The 23,452-nt window shown below is 44.9% G+C and overlaps 1 protein-coding gene and 1 long non-coding RNA gene across 4 annotated transcripts in view; one reads left to right on the top strand and one right to left on the bottom strand.

Annotated features, from left to right (window-relative positions):
• The window catches only part of ETHE1 (ETHE1 persulfide dioxygenase), a 32,600-nt gene extending 11,337 nt beyond the window's left edge, over positions 1-21,263 (top strand). Inside the window, exons 1-7 of one of the 3 annotated variants that reach the window (XM_069948896.1) lie at positions 11,739-11,875; positions 13,991-14,135; positions 15,494-15,642; positions 17,956-18,085; positions 18,172-18,261; positions 19,150-19,266; positions 20,961-21,263. In XM_069948896.1, coding sequence (XP_069804997.1) covers positions 11,789-11,875; positions 13,991-14,135; positions 15,494-15,642; positions 17,956-18,085; positions 18,172-18,261; positions 19,150-19,266; positions 20,961-21,007 — 765 coding nt within the window. In that variant the 5' untranslated portion in view covers positions 11,739-11,788 and the 3' untranslated portion in view covers positions 21,008-21,263. Of the gene's footprint in view, positions 1-4,778; positions 4,896-5,485; positions 6,726-11,738; positions 11,876-13,990; positions 14,136-15,493; positions 15,643-17,955; positions 18,086-18,171; positions 18,262-19,149; positions 19,267-20,960 lie in introns of those variants that run through there. The other 2 variants (XM_069948898.1, XM_069948897.1) reach the window with 2 other exon arrangements.
• LOC138770034 (uncharacterized) lies at positions 304-2,038 on the bottom strand. The gene is made up of 3 exons (XR_011359378.1): positions 1,992-2,038; positions 1,723-1,861; positions 304-601 (listed from the first exon to the last, which is right to left on the bottom strand). It is a non-coding gene; the product is annotated as an uncharacterized lncRNA (long non-coding RNA).
• Positions 21,264-23,452: the final 2,189 nt, after the last annotated feature.

Genomic DNA, 23,452 nt, shown 5'->3' with positions numbered 1-23,452 from the left:
GAAAAGAAAGCCCTCCGGCGGGATATGTGGCCTCCGTGAGTGTAACCCATACACAGATTGTAGGAGGACGCCCACATAGCAAGGGTCGGGGAAAGTATCGGGGTCAATCTGCTCGTGACACGACAGCAGCACTTCTGTAACCATCCGCGCACTACGTGCCAGATTAGTAGGGAGATTCCGTAAACGGACTCCCAGATAGTAGCAGAAGAAATCATTCTGATCATCTCCTCCATCAAACCGCCTGACAAAGTTGACGACAGATTGATCCAACTCACTCAGTGCTGAATGAGCTTCTTCTTGCTCCCGACGCCTCCTGGTGGTGGTAGTAGTGGGCCTCGTGAGTGGCTGACGTGGCCGAGCTGCCAGGGGCACACCACTAGGACCTGCACCAGATGTTGATGGTGCTGCAGCCTCCTCCTCTTCGTGCATGGAAGTCGAGCCAGAAGGTCCTGGCATCGGCTCCGTGCCCTCAGAAAGAGTAGGACTGCCAGGCTCCTGTGATGGCGGTGGCGTGGCACTATCCCCCTCCTGCTGGGATGCTGCAACATCAGAACCAGCAGCATCCTGTCCTCCCGGTGGGTCTGAGAAATTGCCACTGGTTCTGTGGAGAGACAGAAAGGTTAGCTAATATGGACACATTCATAAAGGTACTTCATATATCGAATGTTTAAGTTTTGATAACATACAGTATGTCGAAATGTGTGTTTTGGTAACACGAAGACATTATGTAGTACTATGCGCATCCTATGTTAGGACATACAACTATTTATATTAACTCATTCACATTAGTGTTTTCTAATAAACTTAAACAAAAAAACATTAGCCAAAAATGTTCCCCGTTCTGAGTGTGGAAACAATGCTCTCATCTTCAGGGCATGTTGTGGGCATGGAACCATTCTGGTGACAACACAACAACAAGTGTTTTTTAATGTGGCCCAGCAGGGAGAGGAGCCTGAGTTAGTCATGTGACCAGATACACAAGCGGCCAGTAAGAGGCCTGTGTACCTGTCATAGATCCCCGCAGGCCACACTGAGACAGTGACAGAGCAGCAGGCCGCCCAGCATTGAGTATAAAGGAAGTGAATAGTGTGGGCCGGAGAACAGCTCTCGGACTGCTTAGTACTGTAGGACACTAAATATAAAACATTATCCGCTGCATAGAAACAGCCATTTCATTCACCATGCTTACTGGCTCTGCCACCTACAGCACACGCTAAACAACTGAGGGAGTGACCGTGATCTGCAAAAATCACGAGATGTTGTTCTAGCGCCATGACAGAAACTAACATATTTTAGAGAAATGACAGGATGTTGAAGCACGAGTCAGAGTGGTGTGTAAGCATTTGTTTGAGTGTGAGCAAAGGGGACTATTGTGATTGGTCAGGATACATTAACCCTCTCTGGACAGTCACATACACCAGCATGAAGGCTAACAAACATGACACAACTAGGGCCTTATAAAGAATGGCAATAGTGTATGTAGTCAAATTATCGGGATACATTAAAGATAATTGTCTGCACATTCCTATAAAACATATACATAAAGAGGCAGATTGGTGAAATCGGATGAGATTATCTGCTAGTGAGTATGGACCAGGTTCTGCTGAACAACCAAAGGCAGAATTAAAATTCATTACTCCCATATAACATTTTATCTCATGTATGACATATTGTACACTATATGATACTATATACATTATGGAATAAGAAAAAGATACTTACTGCCGTTGACTGCGGCTCGGGATAAAATCCAACAAAGGCGCATAGCGCATGGAGATCGGCTCCCCACCCCTCTCCTCCGTGCGTATCGCCCGTTGGTACTGGTCCCTGACACTAGACCAGCGTGTCTCCACTGCTCGGACTGACAAAAGCAAAGATTTATTAGAAATAGATAGATTTTAATAATTGATAGATATTTCGAGGTCTTGGTAGAAATATCGGACATTGTTCTCACAATTTTATGTCATACATTATTTGACAACACGACATACCCATCCGCAGCTGCTCGCTGTCCGTCACATCGCCCCACTGTGGGACTACCACAGCCGCTATCGTCTCCCACGTCTCGCGACGCAGGACGCGGTCGTGGTAGCCACGCACAGTCAAGTCCCACAAATGGGGACGGGACCGCACCTGAAAAATTATATAGAAAGACAGAAATCACTAGACATCTCCATCTGACTTCACCTCTCTGTGTGTCTACATCGATTAGAATAAGAACATGTTTTCCATTATGACATTACATAGAGTGGTGTTGGGATTCCAACAGACCACCTGTGTCATCTAAGGAACACAACCTAATAACCACTGAGCCAAGACTCACTAAACCAAGGAATGCCAGAACTCTTTGAACACACTTCTGAAAACATACCAAGATTGGTGTCTAATGATTGAATTTAGGAAAGGCTTTGTATCTTAACTAGCACTAATTAGTAGGCCACAAGACCAGATCAATGGCAGCTTTGCATTCACACCTGATGAAAGAGAAAATCAACATTGTTTCGAAAATACATGAACACATGTGCAAACGAGTGAAGCTAACTATTTCACTGCTGCGGTGTTTGTTCTGGTGTGTGTGTGGTGTTTTGTTATCTTAGTGTGTGGATAAAACATGTCACAACGACTATGGTTAGAGATCTCGACATTTTGTAATAACTATGGTCAACATTTATGTATTAAACAGTCGCTGATATAGAGTGACAAATATATTTTAATAATTAAATACATGTAAGGTTAGGTATAGCATTAGGTCGAACATTCGAGGAGGAGCACACAATAACATGAAACTACGTGCAAAAACGAGCTACAGGAAAAACGCATCCAAAACGCAACCTTGCTCGACTCGATTTGCAAAAGATTCCACAAACATTACTTGACTATACTGTGTACGGTGTAGTGCGCACGCTTACTCAGATTCACATGCACTATATCACACAAAAAACGCATCCAAAACGCAACCTTGCTAGACTCGATTTGCAAAAGATTCCACAAACATTACTTGACTATACTGTGTACGGTGTAGTGCGCACGCTTACTCAGATTCACATGCACTATATCACACAAAAAACGCATCAAAAACGCAACCTTGCTCGACTCGATTTGCAAAAGATTCCACAAACATTACTTGACTATACTGTGTACGGTGTAGTGCGCACGCTTACTCAGATTCACATGCACTATATCACACAAAAAACGCATCAAAAACGCACTATACTGATTTGTGCAGAAAAATTGTCTACATTTGTACACATGTCACTGTTATTAAATACAATTGATACATGTAAGAAATCAAACAACCCTACACTCAATAGGGATACTAAATTCGACATATGTAAGTAGTGGTTTTATATGGGAACTGCACTAGAAATTAATACTATAGCAGATAAGGAAACACATGACGATACTTTGTGGTTTTTTGCAGGCCACATTCCCACGCCCGTGTCGCATGACTAAAACGATTATATTTAAGACCACTAACAGTGTTGACATTCATATGTGTGTTACATGTGGCTTAGGTGCGTTTTGGTTGGCCGAGACGACCATGTGCATTTCTAAGTCCAAGTAAAACATTTTAACACATCACATAAATATATTAACAGAGATATGTATTTGGGTTCGCATACATTACATATTATTAGACATATATTTACATAGATATATAGATAGAGAGAGGGATAAATAGATACACAGAAAGAGACTACACATCCTATTTTCCAAGTAAAACCATTCTAGAAAGATGAGTGTAATTCTTCGATCAAACTTACCTCTGCGATCAGGCGTGGAACATCAATGTCCCGCTGCCAGGAACCACGTCGCCCACGACCAGCACCACCATGCTCCGCTCGCCGTGCCATCGCTCCAGATCGGGACACCTAAAAGGATGGTCACCTATTGAAGCCCATTCACTTGGGCCTTTTAAACTGAAGGGGCGTTACGCATTGATGAATTATTCTAATGAGAATCCAGATTGATCCGGCAGTAATCAGAGGTTCCGCCAGGCCCGAATGTTACTTCCTACGGTCGACTTGGACCATTTCGGCCCGGAAATAATGGTCTTGCTCATTTTTTACGGACCCGGATACAATCAGGCCAGAAACTCATACGGAGTGTGCACTGTGCAGCCGCATATCCTATACTTCCCAGCATACACACGAAACATCAAATATACGGCCTCACTATTACATCCGTACATACGGACGCACTATTACTACGTGTGAATCGAGCCCCCGGGTGCGTTCACGCACACAGGATCCGCAGCGGATTGGTTGGTGCAGATTTGATGCTGTGTTTAGTCACTTAGATCAAATCTGCTGCGGATCGGCACCATCAAATCCGCTGCGATATGGTATGCGTGAAGCTACCTTAAAGAGGATGTACCACCAGGTACATCCTCTTTAACCTGAACCCACTGTTTTATGCACCGGAACCGTCCAGTGCTCAAGCACTGGAGGCCGGCCCACCCGCCCCCAGTGGGAGGGAATTCCCTCCCCTGTATGACGCGGCTCCGTTCATTCTAAGGGAGCCGCGTCATACAGGGGAGAGAATTCCCTCCCACTGGGGGCGGGCGGGCCGGCCTCCAGTGCTTGAGCACCGGCCGGTTCCGGTGCATAGAACGACGCTGTGCATGGGAAACGGGCCTCGTTCTGAAAAAAACGCCGTTCGATCAGTGGATTCAAGTTAAAGAGGATGTACCTGGAGGTACATCCTCTTTAAAAAATGTATCCGTACATGTTAAACAGCCATTTTTCTATACCTCACCCGCTTTTTCACTGCTACAGGTCAGACTGTGACAACAGTTGAGGAGGAGAAACGTCTGAACCCTCGACTGACCAAGAATGAAGCAGAGTTTGTGAAGATCATGAATAATCTAAACCTGTCGAAGCCTAATAAGATAGGTGAGGACATTTATTCACTGCATGCACTTAAAGAGGACCTGTCACTCCCGGTGCCGGGATGACAGGCTCCCGACCCCCCGCTAGAGCCCCTCATACTTACTTGATCGCGCTGCTGAAATGAGTCCAACGCTCATAGAGAATGAATGCTGAGTGACGCTCCATTCATTCTCTATGAGCATCGGACTCATCTCAGCGGCGCGATCAAGTAAGTATGAGGGGCTCTAGCGGGGGGTCGGGAGCCTGTCACTCCGACACTGGGGGTGACAGGTCCTCTTTAATGCAGACACATGTAATCAGAGGTGTGTGATCCTTTATTAGACAAATAGCTGACTATCCTCTAATATAGGCAGATCGTTTCTTCCACGACTTAAGCGTTACCAGATAATGTACAGCGATCACTACATTGTCTGCAGTACACATGGTGACCCCTAGATGTCACTACTAATTGTTCATAGTCATAGTCATAGCCATAGTCTTGCTATACTGTACATTCAGCACACATTAGAGATCATTTATAAATGATGGGAAAAGTTCTGAACAATGTAAAAAAAAAAATATATATATATATTTTTTATTTCTGTTCTCCCTAGACATTGCAGTTCCAGCAAACTTGAAATGTGGTATTCAGGATGACTGATGACATCATCACCTCAACCCTAGTAAAAATAATTTTGTATATTTGTCTGACTTGCCGTGAAGATGTTGGTTCCTGATGATGTTTACCTGTATGACAAAGTTGCATTAGTCACATGATGGTTTATAGTTTACATTAGTGCAGACATCATGAATAGACCATATACAGGGAAATCATCTCCCAAGTGTAATAAGAGCTATAGAACCAGAAATAATATCTGCTACAGAACATGTTTATAAGCAGATTTGTCAGTCACCAGATTGTTGGAATGAGACGGTATATGCTGAATAGCATTTACTTTTAGTGGTGGGTTCTCTTATACTCTCCTCTGTGTACAGGACGCTGGCAGGTCCTGCACTTATGTTCCTCTTCTCGTGATCAGCCCACTCACCCTGCACTACAGTGAGCAGGCTAAACAGTTAAGTGGCCCACTCCCTCTCTGGGTGCCTGGGTAGGAAGGTGGTGGGCTTCAGTCACTGGCATCTCATGCTTTTCCGGGCTTCCTTACTGCACGGGCCCCATAGCAGTCGAGTGGCCTGCCTTCATGGTAGCTACTGTTTGCAAAACCAAGGACATCACTAACATTGTCAACAAGGCACACAAAAGAAAAGAGTCCAACAACATTATCAAGTGTCAAGGAGTTGTTCCACATGCTCTGAAGTGCCTTCCACCCCCTTCGTCTTCATTGAGCCACATGCATGGTATATACCCTGGCACTTGTGTGTCGCTGTTCTCATCAAACAGACATGATGGAGGAAGGAAGGAGGCCGGGGACGTCTTAGTTTGGGGACCGCTTCTGTCCAGTGTCGGACTGGGGTACCTGGGGCCCACCAATATAGAACCAGTGAGACACGACATGCTGACCTGCTTCTTTCCTTTCATCTGTATCTGTGACAAATCTCAGAACACATTCCATTTATACAGCTCTCAGGGTATGCTGGGAGTTGTAGTCTCTGAGTGGACAACACTATAATAAATCACTGTATGCAGATGCTCCTGTGACTGCAATCTGTGGGTGACAACTATCAGCCCTGAAGGTCCAGCAACACATCTGTCTACAGCGGCAGCTATCAGAGGATTCTACTACTTTACTACAACTACCAGCATATCCTGAGGGCTGCAGACTGTCAGTACATGCTGGGAGTTGTAGTGCCTGCAGCTGTTGTAGTTTGGTCTTTTACAATGCATGCTTTGTGGCATATAAGAATACATAGATCTGTGGGGGCTCAGTGCAGGGAAGTGACCCCAGAAAAGCACTAATAGGGGGGGGGAGATGGTTTTGTTCTATCCCCTATTAGTGATGTTCTGGGGTCACTTCCCTACACTGAGCCCCCACAGATCTCTGTATTCTGATCTCCCACAAAGTATCCAGTGTATAATGCACCTAGGACCCAACTACAACAGCTGCAGGCACTACAACTCCCAGCATATCCTGAGGGCTGCAGACTGTTCTGGGAGTTGTAGTGCCTGCAGCTGTTGTAGTTGAGTCCTGGAGGCGTTGTGGAAGATCAGAATACATAGATCTCTGGGGGCTCAGTGCAGGGAAGTGACCCCAGAACATCACAAATAGGGGATAGGGGGAGATGTTTATGTTCTCACCCCTATTAGTAATGTTCTGGGGTCACTTCCCTGCATAGATACCCCACAGATCTATGTATTCTTATACAGTATGCCACACAGCATCCAGTGTATAATGCACCTAGGACCCAACTACAACAGCTGCAGGCACTAAAACTCCCAGCATTTACTGACAGTCTGCAGCCCTCAGGATATGCTGAGCTCTTGTAGTTGGGTCCTAGTTTAAAAGTTTGCGCTGGTGTACTGTAGTGACAGCGGGGCTGTGTAAGTACACTACAGCAAACAATACACTGACCTATTTAATAAAACAGAAAAAAACAAGGGCACCGGCGCCTCGTGTCTTATTGTGGCAGACTCAGACCAGACAAAGAGTGAACAATTGCACTCACCTAGTGGCCCCTTGGGCTGTGTGCATATCACCCCACTGGGGTATCCAGGATTCCGTGTGGAGAAGGTAGCAATGGAAGCTAAGGACTGCAGCCAAGTGTATCGTGAACGGGATACTCCCAGGCAAGGGCCCGTATTGGAATAAATAAAAAAGGAAAAAAACTACGATACTTGTAAACAGCGCTGTCCCAGAAAATGTCCAAGGGTACACCAAAGTGGTGGAAAATAGGTTCATATTTATTGTAAAAACACAAAGTTTACGCGTTTCAGGAGTTACATAATCTCCCTTCATCAGAACAGTGCAACAGTGCACTGTTCTGATGAAGGGAGATTATGTAACTCCTGAAACGCGTAAACTTTGTGTTTTTACAATAAATATGAACCTATTTTCCACCACTTTGGTGTAGCCTTGGACATTTTCTGGGACAGCGCTGTTTACAAGTATCGTAGTTTTTTTCCTTTTTTATTTACTGACCTATTTAGACCCCAATGGTACACAGGCTCTGCACACTATAGAAGTGATTACAGTGCAGTTACTAATGACACACAGGTGACGTCTTCTCGAATTGCCGTCGCTCACTTTTTGTTTTCTTCTCCATCTGGCACAGCCTCATGAAGACTTCTCTGACCACAACTCGTCTGCAGGCGGGCAGCTGGGGGTGACTGGGGCAGGAGGGCAGCTGGGGGTGGCAGGGGGAGCAGCTAGGGGTGGCAGGGGAGCAGCTAGGGTGATGGGGAGGGGGAGCAGCTGTTGGCAGAGGGGTAACAGCTGGGGGGCAGGGGGAGCAGCTGGGGTGGCAGGGGGAGTAGATGGGGGACAGGAGGAGCAGCTAGGGTGGCAGGGAGAAGATGGGGGCAGCTGGAGGGCAGGGGGAGCAGCTGGAGGGTAGGGGGAGAATCTGGGGGAGCAGGGAAAGCAGATGGGGGCAGGGGGAGCAGCTGGGGGGGCAGGCAGGGGAAGTAGATGGGGGCAGGGGGAGAAGCTGGGGTGCAGGGAGAGAAGCTGGGGGGAAGAGGGAGCAGCTGGGGAGCAGAGGCAGGCTGGGCAGGTCCCAACAAAGCAGCTCCGGGTCCGGGAGCCCCGTGGTGCTCGAACTTCTTTCCTTTTTCGGCGCGATGACGTCACGCGCGCTGCAGCAGGAGAGAAGTTCAGGACCGCAGGGCTGCAGGGGTGAGCTTCCGGCCTGTGATAGAGGCAGTGTGTGCAGAAAGATTCGGCCGATTATCGGTGGAATAGAGAAAACAATCAGCCAATGATCGTGTCATCGGCCGTGTATCGCTGCGTGGAATAGTGATGCGCGGCAGGCGACCGACGATTCAAGCATCATACATTACCTAGCAGGGCTTCTCCTCCGCTCCGTCTTCATCCCGGTCCCACGCGCAGCTGCAGCTTTGGTGCTGCCTGACTGAGCAACTCAGTCAGGCTGCTCCGGAGTTGATGCTGCGGGTGGGACTGGGATGAAGACGGTGCGGAGGAGAAGCCCTGCTAGGTAATGTATGCTGCAAGGGTTGCAAAGACATCAGTAATGATGTCCCTGCAGCCCTCATTTAACGATCATTGGGCTGTGGAATAGGCCCAGTAAACGTTGATCGGCCCGTGGAATAGGGCCCTAAGATTCCTAGGGGCCAGCTCACCAAGGACAGTGTGACAGATAAGACTTATGAAACGTATTTCTTCTTTTTATCGTACTGTTTTATGCTGAGGGATAATTCATTGGCGTGCCCTTAGTTCGAAAGTTGTGGCTTACAGCCCTGCCCAGATACCCTGTAAGACTCTCATTCCACCGGATTAGCGGTTCACTGCCAGCATACAAAAGGGTGACTCCATTTTACCAGACAAATCTCTTAATTAGCACAGTGACTAATAGAAGGTACCACACAGAGTGTATGTTATGTACCTCAAGTTCAAGTAAAGTCATTCTTGCACCTTAAGACTTGGACTCCCTGTTGTCTGCTTTACTCTGCACTTCACCAACATCAGGGGCGTCTTCACCAACACCTTAGGCAGCAGAAATAGAGAAGCCCCAGGGTGAACTACAAGTACCCTCATCACCAATTACCTAGGTGCGGTCCCTCTCTTTAACCTCTGTGGCAGTATTCACCTCAGGAAGAGGGAGATTTGCCTTCACTCAGCCTGTGACAAGGATTTTATTAATTTATTCAGGGATTCTCTCTCATTCCTGAGTTCCCCTCAATGCATACTTCTGAAACAGTACAAGGCTTGAGGAACACCTTATTGACCATGGGCAGCCGACATGTACAGTAGGTAACTTCAGCAGAAAACAACCCTTCCTGAATGAGAAAAGGGAACAGACTGCTACATTTTTACAATTCCTACATATACCTTTTAGACTCCTGCTGCATAAACGTATATATGCAGAAAATTGCCAAAACAGTCAGTGGTAGACGATATGGGCACATACTGGACCACTGAATACCTTGATGAAATAACTGAGACACACACCAGTTTAGCTACACATAGGCCGCAATGTTTTATTTTGGTAACTCAATAAATAATTAATAAATATTTAAACCACGACCAATAAAACATCACAATAAATTACCTAAATTCAGTAAAATGTACCCCCAGCCATAAGCTCTGTTCACACGGAGTAAAACTGTTGGAATTCCGCGGCTGAGAATCTCACTAGCCTCCGTGACATACTGGTAGTCTATGGGAGGCTCGGACGCCTCCTCTCTCCGCGCTGAAGAATGGACATGTCAATTCTTCAGTGCCGAGAGAGGAGGCACGCAAGCCTCCCATAGACTACCAGTATGTCACGGAGGCTGGCGGAATTCTACCAATTTTACTTTGTGTGAACGGATCCTTAGGTGGATGACAACCCATCAAACAAAACACTGCAACAAGTCCTAATAGTCATAAAAAGGGGGAAGTAGGGCAGGGCTTCTTCACAAGTAAGCTTGAGCCTGAAGATCAGCTTGACATGTCATCCATGCTTGACCACAAAGCTCTGTGAAGAAATCCACTCCGCTTCACCCAAAGTACCTCTTGAAAATTCCCGCTGAAGATCCATTGACCAATCAGCGACAAGTTTGCTGTGATCGGCCTGGATACAGAACCTATGAGGTAAGCTTCAAGAAGGGTTAGTCCAGGAACATACCAACATACAACATCCACAACACCACATACAACAAATAATCCACAGGGGAAAGGGGGTCCACATGTGATCTGAATGATCTGTGTTGGTGCTGGCTGTTTAGATGGGGGACTGGGACACGCTGGCTGCCCGGTGAGACACAGTTGAGCTGAGAGACAGGGGGAGGCACCATATAGATGCCATCTGCACTGACTGAAGAGAGACACGCAGAGGAGCACTTTTCATTAGAGGGTCAGCTGCATGGAAAACCACCAGAGCATCACTATCATCTATGGCCGCGACAGGAATTTATCCGACACAGGAGGTTTTCTATGTCGATTTCCATAGAAAGCCTCTCCTTCTCTGGACACTTACAAACACCCACCTGTCTTTTCTCTGGACACTTCCTGTCTCGGCCAGAGATGTCAGCATAGAGCATTGTCAGACTAAAAATAAAACATTTCCTGCAGGACATACAGCAGCTGATAAGTATGGGAAGACTTGAGATTTTTTATAGAAGTAAATTCCAAATCTATATAACTTTCTGAAACCAGTTGATTTGAAAGAAAAATATTTTCACTGGCGTACCCCTTTAACAGCACTGCACCTCTGCCCACCAGATGCATGACAAGGTTCATGAGAACCTGCAACTGGCTGTGAGTTTGGCGGGCAGGATACACTCAGGTCTTATTGGTGGGTAATGTTCTTCATGTATCAGTAATTGCAGGTTGGATTACTAGGATTCAAGAGTCAGGTTAAGTTCTTCCCATCTCATTGCAGGACTAGACTCTGGATACCAGAGTGGTGGAGCAGTGATCCAGGGTGGGCATCACTCACACTCACACCAAGCAAAGTTTTTAATGAGACATGTAAAAAAGTTATTTTAAAGTGACAGTAATACTTTTAGTTCCAGCTCTTCAAGCAAAGTAAGGAAGGGATGTACGAGTAAATTAAGTGAAGGAGGGAGAGGTGCAAGGATTTGTGGGAAAATTTTTAAGCTACAATACCAGCAGCAGTAACTGAGTACGTGACCACTCAACACAGTTGTGGCCATGAAGGAGTTAACAGCAGCAACCCACGCCCACTTCCCAGTTTAGTTACCCCCTGTGATTGGTGGAGTGCTGGGTGGGCGTGCTTTACTGGAGGTTAAACAGACGGATCCACACATTGTAGCAGCCATCCGAATACAGTAAAAAATGTTGACATCTGTAGGCAAGGTGCTGATCGGAGGGGTGCGGGGGTACAGCGCCATGGCGGCGGGCAGAGGACTGATCTTCAGACAGGTAAATAGGCTCCAGGACGGGAAGGGTTAATTGCTGGTTGTCATGTGACATCTCTCTTTGCACTGGGTCTTCTTGTTTTGCCTTATATTATCCTTTATATAGCACCAACATGTTCCATGGCTGGACTCCATTAACCCTTTCTGTGTTTGCAGCCAGTTAACTCTTTTAGGATCTGCACAGGGGCCTCAAAAGTGAGTGCATTAACCCCTGCATTGCCTAAAGAGGTGTGTCCCTACTGACAGGGTTACTTCTACTTGCTAAAGCCTATTTATATATTCAGCTGTCTATTCTGTTCTGTTCTTCTACTATTTGAAAAATCTGTATGGCAATGAAATATTAGTGAGTATGCTCACTCAGCTTTCCCAGACTTCTGAATGTCACATCTACTTAGGTGCTGCATTTCCTAATCAACACTTTATCTATCTATCTATTTATATAGTACAGGATTATCACTGTTTGATATCACAGGAAAGTATATCCCTGGCCAGGGAATTGTTGCTATTTTTCTTTTATTTAAATTTTTTTTCCTGATTGCTTTTTGCTATGTAATGAAGTGACTTGATTTGGAATTGCAGCCATTAGCCATTTGTTTGTGTATGGTCATTTTTTTTTTTTTTTTTTTGTTACCCATTTGATTTACCTAGGTAGTAATATATCCCAAGCTCCTGGACTCCATTCAGAAGTCTGAAAAAGCTGGATGATCACTCTTTCCCTATTACATCTTCAAGGACGTTAGGTGAAGTTTTACCTAGAGAGGCAGATAGACGTGTCAGTAAAGAGGAGAGGACATTACACATATTCAGCTCCAGGGCACTAGGAAATTCTGGGGTGGATCCCAGCAGATCTGGACTTCTGCCAGTTTACTCTTGTAGGAGCTTTACAATGGTCTGCAACCTTTGGCCTACCAGCTATGAATAAACTACATTCCCCAGCATGCCCTAAAGATTATAGTGAAGGTTGTAGTTTTCCCAAACTCAGACCCTTAAATACAGACCCCAACCTTGATCCACTAAATAAATACAGGTCCTCTATACAACGATGAATCCCAGCCCAGGCCTTCTTAGTAGATACAGACCCCATAAACACAAGACAATTGACATCCCCCTGCGAATAAGGTAACCCCCCACCAGCCGGAGCATACATCACCTCCTCCCAGCTCCGGCTTGCTTGAGGGGTTCCTGGCGTCTGCTCGTCCCGCTCAGCCAATCAGTGCGCTGCCCCACCGATCAGTGCTCTACTTCTCTGGTCTTCTGCTGACCAGATCCACAGATTACCAAGCCATGATCAATGTCACTCTGACGCTGAGTTCCAGCATGGCCTGTACAGTGGATCCCCCTTCGCAATCCCATCGCGGGTGGGGGGGGATCTGGCCACTAGAAACCAGGGATGGGGGCTATTTAGGACTTTTAAACGCAGCTGTCATGTTTGACATTTGCATTTAAGGGTACAAACACACACACCGTATATGCAGCAGATTTGATGGTGCAGATTTGATGCTGTGTTCAGTTATTTAGATCGTATCTGCTGCGTATCGCAGCAGTAAATACGCTGCGTATACGGTGTGTGTGTTTGTACCCTCACTGTCCTAATTAGCGGGTGCGGTGATCGGCCGCATCTACTAAAAGCTGCAGTCCTGGGCTGTAGAAAGCAGCAGGGATTGCGACGGTTCAGAGCAGGGTAGCGACATGGCCCCTCTCTGAACCTTCCCATCCGCAGCAGGACGTACCTATGCATCCTTCAGCGGGAAGGGGTTAAGTAGTTGTTCCAACTGTTTAAGTTATTCTGGAGTGTGCGTTCCTACAGTATATTGCACCACTACACTATAAAGGGAACACCAGGGAAACCTTTTAATGGGCATGTGCAGGTATCCAGGAGCTACTAGCACTTTGTGCCCTGTGACAAGTGCTACAGCGGAACCACAATATCAGCTCTTTTAGTTAATATCCTGCACCCCTGGATCACCACAGTACTTAATAGTCCATTATATTTTTTCATGTTCTTCTCCAGGGTCAGAAGAGAGATAATATTCTGTAAATCATAAATGTAGCATTCATTGAATAGGTAGCTATGGCTATTTATGTATAGTAACTATAAATGTTTCCTTCTTTCCCCCAGTTGTTTGAGCCTGTCAGCTGTACATACACCTACCTGCTCGCTGATGCAAACACTAAAGAAGCCGTCCTGATCGACCCCGTGCTGGAGACTGCAAATCGCGATGCAAAGCTGTTGAAAGCTCTTGGCCTTAATATGGTCTATGCAGGTATATAGAGGTGGTGTAAAAAGAAATGGATCCATTAACCCTAATATGTCACTTTGTAAAGGGGTTATCCAGGATTACAAAAACATGTCTTGTTTCAAAAAGTCAGAAAGTTGTAAAATGGACAATTTTATTGGTCGATTACCTATTTATTCACATGTGCCACCACAAGTCTTGACCAGCTGTAGCATTGTATGTTAAGTCTTGTCTCAAGTTACGATGGTCCAGAAAGGAACACTGTATGGTGAAAATATTGTATCCTGAGGCCATTGCAAGTTGAGGGACCACTGTATTATAATACTGCTCCTATGTACAAGAATAAAACTATTATAATGCTGCACACTTTGTACAAGACTATAACTACTATAATACTGCTCCTATATACAATAATATAACGTCCATAATACTACCTCCTATATACAAGAATGTAACTACCGTATTTTTCGGCGTATAAGATGACCCTTGACTTTTAAGAAAATTGTCAGGGGTTTGCCTTATACACTGGAAAAGGTTAACCCTTGCCTGACCGCAGCCCTGCTAGGTCAGGCAGGGGTTAACTGCAGCTAAATTAAAAAAACAAACAGTTAACCCACCTGGGGCCCGTTAACTCACTCTCGACTGCTGGGAGAGTTTTGGAAGCATGACAGAGGCTTCCGGAGGCTCCAGAAGTACCTGAAGCCTCTGTCATTCTTCCGAATCTCTCCCGGCAGCCGAGCGTCTCCAAGCTTCTCCGATGAGACGCTCGGCTGCTCGGGAGAGCTTTGGGGATCCCCGGCGCAGTCAGTGTACGTCACACTGCCTGCGCAGGGAACGGGACAGAAGACTCGCAAAGGCCGGTAATGGGCACCAGGGAAGTTAACTGTTTTTTTACAGTGGTTGCCCCCACCGTATGGGGCGACCAGACCTGGCGTATAAGACGACCCCCGACTTCTAAGAAGATTTTCGGAGTTAAAAAGTCGTCTTATACTCCAGGAAATACGTTACTAAAATACTGCTGTTATATACAAGAATGGTACTATAATATTGCATCCTACTATCCTGCATAACTACTATAAGAGTGCCGCCATGTAAAGTGATATCCATTCTGGTTAGAGATGAGCGAACCTCGAGCATGCTCGAGTCCATCCGAACCCGAACTTTCGGCATTTGATTAGCGGTGGCTGCTGAACTTGGATAAAGCCCTAAGGCTATGTGGCAATCATGGATATAGTCATTCCAGACAACCTTAGAGCTTTATCCAAGTTCAGCAGCCCCCGCTAATCAAATGCCGATCGTTAGGGTGCGGATGGACTCGAACCCGGTTCGCTCATCTCTAATTCTGGTATATTAGTAACCCTTTGCTCCCTTTTTTCACCCTGCAGCCAACACTCACTGCCACGCAGATCACATTACTGGGACGGGGGTTTTGAAGAAACTTCTTCCCGGGTGTAAGAGCGTCATCTCTAAGGACAGTGGAGCTATGGCGGACATTCACATAAAGGAGGGAGATGTCATTGAATTTGGCAAATATGTAAGTGTAAGCTGGATCCTTAGTTACAGCATAATATATTCTCATCCACAAAGTAAAAAAAAAATTAGAAAGTTTAATGGGCACTCTGGAGAATATCTGTATAAAGTTATACAACTTTTTTTTTTTTTTTTTTTTTTTTTTTTTAACATTTATACATTAGCTGACAGCAGTAAGGAGTGACACAGCCCATCTGCTGCCACCAATGGCTGTGTGAGGAACTGCAGTGCTGCACAAGCCCTGGTCCCAAAACCACTACATAGAGCTAATGGTGCTCCATGCAGCACTAGCTGAGCCCCCACTAAAGTAGGGAACAGCATAATAAAATAGTATATGGTGAAATAAGATTAATATCTACATGTTTTGTTTAAGTTCTAACATATTTAATCCAAAATTGCTGTTTCCATGACAGAATATGGGACAGACATTATTGGTCCTCCTTGCCCTGCATGCCATTAGTTAGCGTCATACACTTTAATATTGCATACAGCATCCTACGTTTATCCCAATAATATACAGTACATCCTCAAATATCCCTATGCTGTGTATAGAAGGTGCACCTCTGATGTTATGCAAGAGCACCATGCACAAAGACCCAGCTGAATGACAGGCTCGGACTACAATGCATCAGAGACTCTGTTTGGAGCTCCTGTCACAGAGTCCGTTTTAAATTCCCAGTTCCTTTAGAGTCTGGGAAAACCTGACTGACCCCAGTAGAGAAGAAGTGCCACACAGACACATAATGCTGGCATTATTACACTCGCTGGTCATTCAGCTGTCTAAATACTCCCCTCCTGTAGAACTTCAGAGGCACAGAATATAAGGATATTTGGAGGACATATAACATACACTGTAATATTTGGACAAATGCAGGGGTGGTAATCCAGGGTAGCCAGGTGGTAATAGCTAGGGCCAGTTACGGTACCACTTGTCATGGGGCCTGAGTGGTGTACACCCTCCCTGGGTCCCAAACACATGCATGGTAAAGGTAATAGGTAGTCCCTGGTGTTCCCAGTAGTGTATGATGCAGTACAGATGAACCACAGAGTCCAGGATAAACTTAACTTAACTGGAACATTTCTGAAAGTGACAGTGCAGCTTAATTATTTGCACAAGTTTGGAATAAGCGATTTGCGCTTGAGTGTGATTGCCAAGTCCCTTTTGAAGGACTTGGGTATAGCTTTAGATGGGTTAGGCTTGAATTAGGAGAGAAGGTTTTTGTAAAATAGCTAGAGGGCTACTGTCCAGGCAGTGCAGAAGTGGCTGAAATAAGACGTCCACTTACCTCCCCGGTTCCAGCGGCGGGTCCCGCAACACGGCGCTCCGGTCCCCGGCCGCTTCCGGGTGTCTGACGCCACCCGAGACGCTACGTCTCAGGGCCTCTCAGCCACTCAGTGAAGGAGGTGGGATCCGAGCAGACTTCAAACGGATCCCGCCTCCTTCACTGAGTGGCTGAGCAGACCTGAGACACGTCAGACACCCGGAAGCGGCCGGGAACCGGAGCAGCGTGATGCGGGACCCGCCGCTGGAACCGGGGAGGTAAGTGGACGTCTTTTATTTCAGCCACCTCCTCCCCGGTCCCCCCAAAAAAGTGCCCCCCCCGCCGGAGCACCCCTTTAATACTTGATGAAAGAAACCCTTACTCCCAGGATACATGAAACCTCACTCCCTGCCTAAACCCCCCCTTGTTGGAAGAACTGTGAGGTACTTGACATCCCATTGGTGGGAACTTTCTAGAACAAAGTTGTCATAGGCGGATGAATGGGACCTGATGGGCGGTCACACTCTTGCACATACTGTACAAGGCATTATCCAGCAGCCTACATTCATCCCAATATAACACAATTTATTACCACCTGTTTCTTTGGGGATCTGGATACGTGTCAGCTCCTGTACAATATTTTTAAATGTTTGTAAATTTTTATTTCTATATATAATCTAATAAAAGAAAGACAATACATTTTCAAGCATTTGGTCTTGCACTTTTGTTTGTGGGTTGTCCCCCTTTCTTTTTTGGCTTAATAGGCGGATGAATGGGACCTGATGGGTGGTCACACTCTTGCACATACTGTACAAGGCATTATCCAGCAGCCTACATTTATCCCAATACAATCAAGTGTAATTATTGAGCCAGGAACAGGACAGCTGACATAATCATTCCCGTGCATTGTCATGATGTAACCTGTACAAGCAGCTATATCTAGTGCAAATCTTGTACAACAATTTTTAAAGAGGACATATTATGGGGGGGTGATTCAATATGTAACTCTCCTAGTCTCTGCAGATATGATTTAATGTAGTGAATTTCCTCTACAGTCTCTGGAGGCGCGGGCCACTCCTGGGCACACAGACGGCTGCCTTACATATGTTCTCAATGATAAAAGCATGGCCTTCACTGGAGATGCCCTGCTCATCAGAGGCTGCGGGCGCACAGACTTCCAGCAAGGTACATACTGAGCAGCCACCCCCAGTATTTCCAGTTTTTGGACTGCTTATTATGTGCTGGCTAACTAAAATCTGATTTACTTTTAGGCTGCCCCAAAACCCTTTATCACTCCGTCCATAGCAAGATCTTTACCCTGCCTGACAGCTGCCACCTGTACCCGGCTCATGACTACACTGGTAAGTCCTTTGGCTTCAGTGATCTCTTAAAAGAGTTTTCCAGTGCTACAAAAACATTGCCACTTTCTTCCTGAGACAACACGACTCTTGTCTCCAATTCAGGTGCGGTTTGCAATTATGCTTCATTCACTAGAATAGAACTGAGTAGCAAAACCCCACCCAAACTGGAGACAAGAGTGGTGCTGTCTCTGGAAGAAAGTGGCTATGTTTTTATAGCACTGGATAACCCCTTTAACTTAAGGCCTTATTCCACGGAACGATTATCGTTCGTATTCGGCCGATATGGCCACTACGGACGATAATCGTCCCGTGGAATAGAGTGCAACGATCAGCCGACATCGTTCATGTCGGCTGATCGTTGCAGTCGCTTGTTTTTCAACATGTTGAAAAACAAGCGACTGATATAGCAGCGATCTGCTGCCGTCGCTCCGTTGAATAGGAGCATCGGCAGCAGACGCTGCTATATCCTATGGGCTGCCCGGACAATATAGCGATCCCCCGGGCAGCTCCCCGCCGCCCCTCCCGCACTCACCCGCTCGCTGCGGCGGCAGCGAGCGGGGAACGAGGAGCAAACGAGCGCTGAGATCGCTCGTTTGCTCCTCTGACGACCAGTGGAATAGGGGCATTAGCTGACCCATCTGATGTTGGCAGTCTACCCTATGGTTGGTGGTTATCCTGTCTAATTTTGTAGTTGGGTTTAGAATGTAGCTAAAGTTCAGAAATTATTGTGCTATCCTATAGTCACAGGGTCACCCAGGCGTCATATACTTGCATAATCCTGGTTGTCACCTCCCTTCTTTCCCTGGCCTCTCTAAGGGTTTTTCATGCACTGTGAGGTTTCCTCAATGTACTTTATTCTGTATCTGATCATCTTCTACACTGCTGCAGGTCAGAGTGTGACAACTGTGGAGGAGGAGAAACGTCTTAACCCTCGACTGACCAAAAGTGAAGCAGCGTTTGTAGAGATCATGAATAACCTGAACCTGCCCAGGCCTGAACAGATAGGTGAGGACATGTGTTCACTATATGCACTTCACACAGGGGATCAGAGGTGTGATTCTATATTTGAAGGAACATGACAAAAATCTGACTTTTTGCAAATACTTTAATACCATAAAAACAATACCAGATATGTTATATACAGTGCCTTGAACACTTCAACCTTTTGCAACATTTCAGGCTTTAAACATTAAGATAAAAATAATTTTATATTATTTGTGAGGAATCAACAAGTGGGACACAATCATGAAGTGGAATTAAATTTATTGGATCTTTTTTAACAAATAAAAAAACAAAAAAACTTAACCGAGCATGCAAAATTATTCGTCCCCCTTGTATTAATACTTTGTAGCACCACCTTTTGCTGCGATTACAGCTACAAGTCGCTTGGGGTATGTCTCTATCAGTTTTGCACATGGAGGGACTGAAATTCTTGCCCACTCTTGGAGCTCAGTGAGGTTTTCAGCTCTTTCCACAGATTCTCGATTGGATTCCGGTCTGGACTTTGACTTGGCCATTCTAACAGCTGGATATGTTTATTTGGGAATCATTCCATTGTAGATTTTGCTTTATGTTTTGCCTCATTGTCTTGTAGAAAGGTAAAACTCCATCCCAGTCTCAGGTCTTTTGCAGACTCCAACAGGTTTTCTTCCAGAATGGTCCTGTATTGGGCTCCATCTATCTTCCCACCAATTTTAATCATCGTACCTACTGAAGAAAAGCAGGCCCAAACCCTGATGCTGCCACCACCACGTCTGACATTGGGGATGGTGTGCTCATGGTGATGAGCTGTGTTGCTTTTACGCCAAACATATTGTTTTGCATAGTGGCTAAAAAGTTGGATTTTGGTTTCATCTGACCAGAGCACCAGCTTCCCTATGTTTGTTGTGTCTCCCAAGTGCCTTGTGGCAAACTTTAAACTAGACTTTTTATGGATATCTTTAAGAAATGGCTTTCTTCTATGAAGGGCAGATTAGTGCAGTGTACGACTGATTGTTGTCCTATGAACAGACTCTCCCACCTCAGCGGTAGATCTCTGCAGTTCATCCAGAGTGATCATAGGCCTCTTGGCTGCATCTCTGATTAGTCTTTTCCTTGTCCGAGATGAAATTTTAGAGGGACGGCCAGGTCATGTAGATTTGTAGTGGTACTGATGCTTCTTCCATTTCAATATGATCACTTGCACAGTGCAGATGCATTTATATTTATTTAAAAAAATTCAAGTTCAAGGGGGCCAAATACTTTCACAAGGCACTGTACACCTTGACCACTAGATGCAGCTATAACTCAATTGCTCTTCCACTGTCTGCAGTACACAGAGTGACCACAAGATGTCCCTGCTAATTATTACATTCCACAATACACAGTCCAGCCATTTGTTCAGCATTAGAGATGAGCGAACCTGGAGCATGCTCGAGTCGATCCGAACCCGAACTTTCGGCATTTGATTAGCGGTGGCTGCTGAAGTTGGATAAAGCCCAAAGGCTATGTGGAAAACAAGGATATAGTCATTGGCTGCATCTATGTTTTCCAGACAACCTTAGAGCTTTATCCAAGTTCAGTAGCCCCAGCTAATCAAATACTGAAGTTCAGGTTCAGATCGACTCGAACCCGGTTCGCTCATCTCTATTTAGCATGCATTGGAGCTTCTGTATAAATTATTATATAAAACTAATATAGTCTATATCTATTCTCCTTAGACATTGCAGTTCCGGCAAACTTGAAGTGCGGCATTCAGGATGACTGATGATATCATCACTTCAGTGCCAGTCAAATTTTTTTTCTACTCTTTTCTGACTTGTCTTGAAGTATCAGAAGACTTTGGTGCCTGATATTTTTTTACCAAATGACACTTTTAAACCTTGTCACTTGATTGTTTTACTACGGCGGTCTAGAAATGCTGGGAGGTTGCGGGAAGACCAAGAAATGGAATATACCTCATTACTTGTCCATATACCTCATCACTGAATGTTCTGGTGTGCTGATAAAATATTGATACTGTATGTCTCCAGTAATTCTGTATCAGTGGTACAGGACTTTTATGTGTACAAAGAATTTTCTGATAAAGCCCTGTCTGCAGGAACATGATCCTATGCCTTCCATTAGTCATCCCCTAAAATACTCTGCACTGCTATGGTTACTAGGTCATAGCAATCTGAGTATACACCCCTGCGTGCCAGGGTGGCATGAACAAGCTATTTTGCCTTAAGCAGGGTAATTGGATACAGGACTTCAGCTTTGTCCAAGGTAAAATAAGGCCCAGTTCCATCTCTCCATGCATCACTGGGACTTGCAATTTTTTTAAGCAACCCACCCACCCTTGTAAAAGCAGTATGGAAAAAAGTGCATTAAAAAAAAGAAATTTATTAATGTGCAAATTCATCATCCATTGTGCGGCAATATGATAACTTTTGCACAAATGAAACAGGCATGAAGATGAGCGAATGCATCACACAGCCCTACGATTACATCTGGATAGTCCCTTTCACAGGGTCAGCTGACCCACTTCTAAAATACGCTGTGCTCTCATGTTTGCTATGCGCTTTCTCTCTTCCCAGTTCGTTGTGGTCTGTATTTCTAACTTGATCAATTATATAATATAAGTTACAAGAAGCCACCACTATGGGGAGATAACTGTATACAGTTTGAATTTAACTGCATGCAGGCTGTGTGTACATCTGGGAGTAAATGCAAAATTTCAGCCACCATCTCCCTTTTTTTTTTTTTTAACTTCAATACAAGACCTTATGGCAGTAGTTAAGTATAACAGGTCTGTTTTGGGCGGTAGCCCATGGCCACCCTAACAGACTTATATTTTCAGTGGTGTATTATCTTCTGGCTACAGTTCTGCAGTGATTTGCAAAAAAAAAAACCCCACAGGTTTTTTTTTTTGTTTTTTTTTACTGCAATTTTGCACAAATCAGGGCAAAACTGCAGTAATATTAGAGAACATACAGAAGGTCCTTAACCCCTTAAGGACAGATCCTGAAATGGCCTTAAGGACAGAGATGCTTTTACCTATCCAGACGATTCTGAGATTGTTTTCTCGTGACATATGGTACTTTACATTTCTGGTAAATTGGAGTCTATACTTATAACGAATCTTTATGAGAAAATCCAAAATATTGTGAAAAAATGCATTTTTCCAACTTTGAAACTTTTCTGCTTATACAGAAAATGGTTATACCACATAAATTATATATTAAATAGCATTAGCAACATGTCTACTTAATGATGGCGGCATTTATTAAACTATCTTTCATTTTTGTTTAGACAATAGAAAGCTTAAAACATTAGCAGCAAATTTCCAAATTTTCTGTAAAATTTCAAAATCAGATATTTTTAGGGACCTATTCAGGTTAAGGCTAGGTTCACACTATGTATATTTGAGGCAGTATTTGGTCCTCATAGCAACCAAAACCAGGAGTGGATTGAAAACACAGAAAGGATCTGTCCACACAATGGTGAAATTGAGTGGATGGCCGCCATATAACGTTAAATAACTTCCATTATTTCAATACAACAGCCGTTGTTTTAAAATAACAGCACATATTTGCCATTAAATGACGGCCATCCACTCAATTACAACATTATGTGAACAGAGCCTTTCTGTGTTTTCAATCCACTCCTTGTTTTGGTTGCTATACAGCCTCAAACATACGTAGTGTAAACATAGCCTTAAAGTGTATTTCAGGGGACTGTATGTTAGAAAGCCCCACAAAGCACCCCATTTGAGAAATTGCACCCCCAAAACTCTACAAAAGCACATTCAGAAAGTTTATTAACCCTTTAGGAGAGTCACAGAAATAAAAGATAAGATAAGAAATTTGAAAATCTTAATTTTCTGTGCAGAGATTTTATTGTAATCCAATATTTTTTATAATTATAAACCTATTACCAGAGAAATGCACCCCAATATTGATTGCCCCGTTTCTGGAGTTTATAGAAATACCCCATATGTGGCCCTATTGCGCTATTTGACGCAACCACAAGCCTCAGATATAAGGGAGCGCCTAGTGAATTTCAACACCTCCAGTTATATTTGGTCATTTTTGACTGTACCACTTCAGCTTGGCAGAGGCTCTGGGGTGCCAAAACACTGGAAACCCCCCACAAGTGACCCCATTCTGGAAACTACACCCCTCAAAGAATGTAACAAGGGGTGCGGTGAGCATCTAGACCCCACAGGTGC

Source organism: Dendropsophus ebraccatus, chromosome 12 (assembly GCF_027789765.1).
Source record: "Dendropsophus ebraccatus isolate aDenEbr1 chromosome 12, aDenEbr1.pat, whole genome shotgun sequence".
NCBI classification, from domain to species: Eukaryota; Metazoa; Chordata; class Amphibia; order Anura; family Hylidae; genus Dendropsophus; species Dendropsophus ebraccatus.
This window is presented reverse-complemented; position numbering and strand designations above follow the sequence as displayed.